General features: G+C 58.6%; 1 protein-coding gene across 1 annotated transcript; it reads left to right on the top strand.

Moving 5' to 3' along the window:
- Positions 1-300: 300 nt before the first annotated feature.
- On the top strand, positions 301-879 carry LDBPK_291650 (hypothetical protein, conserved; the record flags this gene model as incomplete). Its single annotated transcript, XM_003862536.1, has 1 exon — positions 301-879. One exon carries the CDS (start codon positions 301-303, stop codon positions 877-879), a length of 579 nt encoding a protein of 192 aa, XP_003862584.1.

The raw sequence follows: 879 nt of genomic DNA, 5'->3' as shown, positions 1-879 counted from the left end.
CATGTCAATTCTGTGCTCCTTTGTGTCGCTGTGAAAGGAGGCAGCTATTACGTGAGAGGCACCGGCACCGCATCACGATTTGTGATGCATCTCACGCTGTGGCCGCCAACGATTGTGTGCACGCGGATCTTCTCGTCCTTGCTGCTGGGTGGCGCTTTGCTATGCGGGTGAACCTCTTTTGCTGTCTCCCCCTCCCCTCCCTCTCCCCGCCGGCTTCCTCGCGCACCTCCTCGCGCCGACAACGACGGACTCACAAACACAGGAACGAACACAATCCTGCAGAGGCACTTTCTTGCGGCAATGCAGTTCACATCCCCCTTGCTCGGCGGGTACATGATGTACCATCGCAAGTCGATGAGTACGATGCGCTACAGCAAGTGGAAGGGTGCACGCGGCGGCCTCAGTCACTTCTACAATCGAACCGCCATGCTGGAGGAAGTGCCGGTGAATATGCCGGTCTCTATCGCGGATCGGCGCATGATGGCCTACGTGCACCGCTCTCGCCTGCGTCACTTTCAGCTTTTTCGGTCGTACCAGCAGAAGTCGAACTCGACGGAGTGCAAGTTACGCGAAGGTGAATTTCTCCGCCGCCGGTGGCACCGGCAGCTGCAGAAATCCTTCATTGCCTTTATGCAATTCAAAACAATGAAGGTGCTGGAGGAGCAGGCGAAGCTGGTTTCGCAGTATGGGCAGGCGTCCGTGAACGCCGCCCTGGGCGACCCACAGGCCGCGGCAGGCGATGTGGCACACGAACGCAAGTACGTGGCACTCCATCGCCGAGTGCAGACACTGCCCCGAATTCAGCTCGTGCCCAAGCACGTGGCTACGATGAAGCAGATTCACAACGACCGCTTCAACTACCGCTGGCGCGTCAACTAG

This window comes from Leishmania donovani, chromosome 29, assembly GCF_000227135.1.
Source record: "Leishmania donovani BPK282A1 complete genome, chromosome 29".
In the NCBI taxonomy this organism is placed as follows: domain Eukaryota; phylum Euglenozoa; class Kinetoplastea; order Trypanosomatida; family Trypanosomatidae; genus Leishmania; species Leishmania donovani.
Note: the sequence above shows the minus strand (reverse complement) of the source record. Positions and strands in the feature narration are given on the sequence as shown.